The 1,652-nt window shown below is 50.4% G+C and overlaps 1 protein-coding gene across 1 annotated transcript; it reads right to left on the reverse strand.

The window, feature by feature from the left end:
* Positions 1-565: 565 nt before the first annotated feature.
* Positions 566-1,416, reverse strand: D7B24_002509 (uncharacterized protein; the record flags this gene model as incomplete). Its single annotated transcript, XM_028636715.1, has 2 exons — positions 566-1,249; positions 1,330-1,416. Coding segments are annotated over 2 exons (771 nt in total), but the record flags the coding sequence as incomplete, so codon positions are not given.
* Between the last annotated feature and the right edge of the window lie 236 nt (positions 1,417-1,652).

Raw genomic sequence — 1,652 nt, forward strand, 5'->3', positions numbered from 1 at the left:
CCTAACCCTAACCCTAACCCTAACCCTAACCCTAACCCTAACCCTAACCCTAAGGATAATCGACTTAATTACGTATAACCTATTAATTAGGATAGTTTACTTAATTACTTATAATCTATTAATTAGGTTATAATATCCTCTTTATACTCATTCTATAAATTTAGAGCTCTTTAGTATAGTAAAAGTAATAAAATATAGTTTATATAAGTAGTAAAGCCCTCTAAATATAGGTTATATCTCTACTACTATTATTTAGAGCTAAAACAAGCCTTATACCCTTCTTAACTGCCTACCTTCACCAGCCTAATGCTAGCTTAATAGCAGTAGTAAGCTTCTCAGCTCCTATAGCGTTAGTTGCAGCATTTGGGTGATAGTCGCACCCAACTTCCGCTCCCTGCTGAGGCCACTCTACGAAGTGCGCCTTGATCCCACATAGTCTTGCTACCGACTCCTTAAGAACCTTGATCTGTGTTGACCTCTGCGCATCTTCGACTGATGGGTAACTATCTCCTAGTGCGGGAGATGAAAGGAGGAAGAACTGTGCCTCGGGGTATTCACCGTGCACCTTCTTAACGAAAGCAACCATAGCTTTGACCAGTTCCGCCGGGTTAACCGGATCGCGGACCCCCAGGTAGCTGAAATCATTTGTTCCGAGGGCAATGACAACAGCATCGGGAGTCCAAGTACGAGGAAAGGTATGAGAGCCATCGGCGTCGTTAGCGCCGTAGCGGGTATACATAACCGGCATAGGAGGCGAGGTATCAGGTGGTGAAGACGCATAGTTGCGAATGAGACCCTTGCCGCTCCATGCCACAACGGAATAATCGGCCTCGAGGGCGCGAGCCGTCACTGCTCCATAGGTCTTCGGGTTGTTCTGTACGAGTGCCGAGTCGGTGCAGGGGAAGATACCGTCGAGGCCGTACCCTACAGAGTGCGAGTCGCCAATGACCTCAATTCGGCGTTTAGGGTCGGGAGGCGAGAGGAACTGGCCATCCGTGGTCACATCTTTGACGCGAAACGTCCCGAAGTACGTCTCAGAGCGCTTACGGAGCTCGACCGTGTGGGTTCCGTCGGGCAGAGAGGGCGTGTCGATTGAATCGCCCTCGACATTGGCGATGAGGATAGGTTCGCCGCCGTCGATGGTCAGATCTGCGCTGGTGGTGCCGGTTACATTTCGGATGTTGATTGAAGCCCGGGTGCCCTCGAAGGTGAAGATAACGCCAGTGCTAGGCCATGTGAGCTCCCGGGTCTCGGGATTCACTCGCCCGACGAAGCGAAAGTTCTATTCACGTCAGTTCAAGGTAGCATAGTGCGTCTCGCTGTACCTACGTCTTCATCTGGCTGTGCGGCTTTGCCCTGGGGCAGCGCCGTGACCACCGAGACGATTGCTAGGAGGACTGTAGTCGTCACCTTCATTTCGAAAAAGGATAGTTGAGAGAATATGCCCGTCGAGGAAGGTTAACTTGCCGACTCCTAGTTATAAACATGATCAAGCAGCTTCCTCTTAGCCGAGATGTAGATCGGCTGCGCCAGGCTTGACAATGCGGGTAAACGTAGGAACGCACTTTAACCGCCCCATTACGACGCGGCTTCACAACATCCGCACTTCTTTTAGGGAATTTCTCCAGACTCCCCGCCCGTTATTGCGGGGT

The sequence above is a fragment of the Verticillium nonalfalfae genome, assembly GCF_003724135.2.
Source record: "Verticillium nonalfalfae strain VnAa140/NRRL 66861 chromosome Unknown scaffold_160, whole genome shotgun sequence".
NCBI lineage: Eukaryota > Fungi > Ascomycota > Sordariomycetes > Glomerellales > Plectosphaerellaceae > Verticillium > Verticillium nonalfalfae.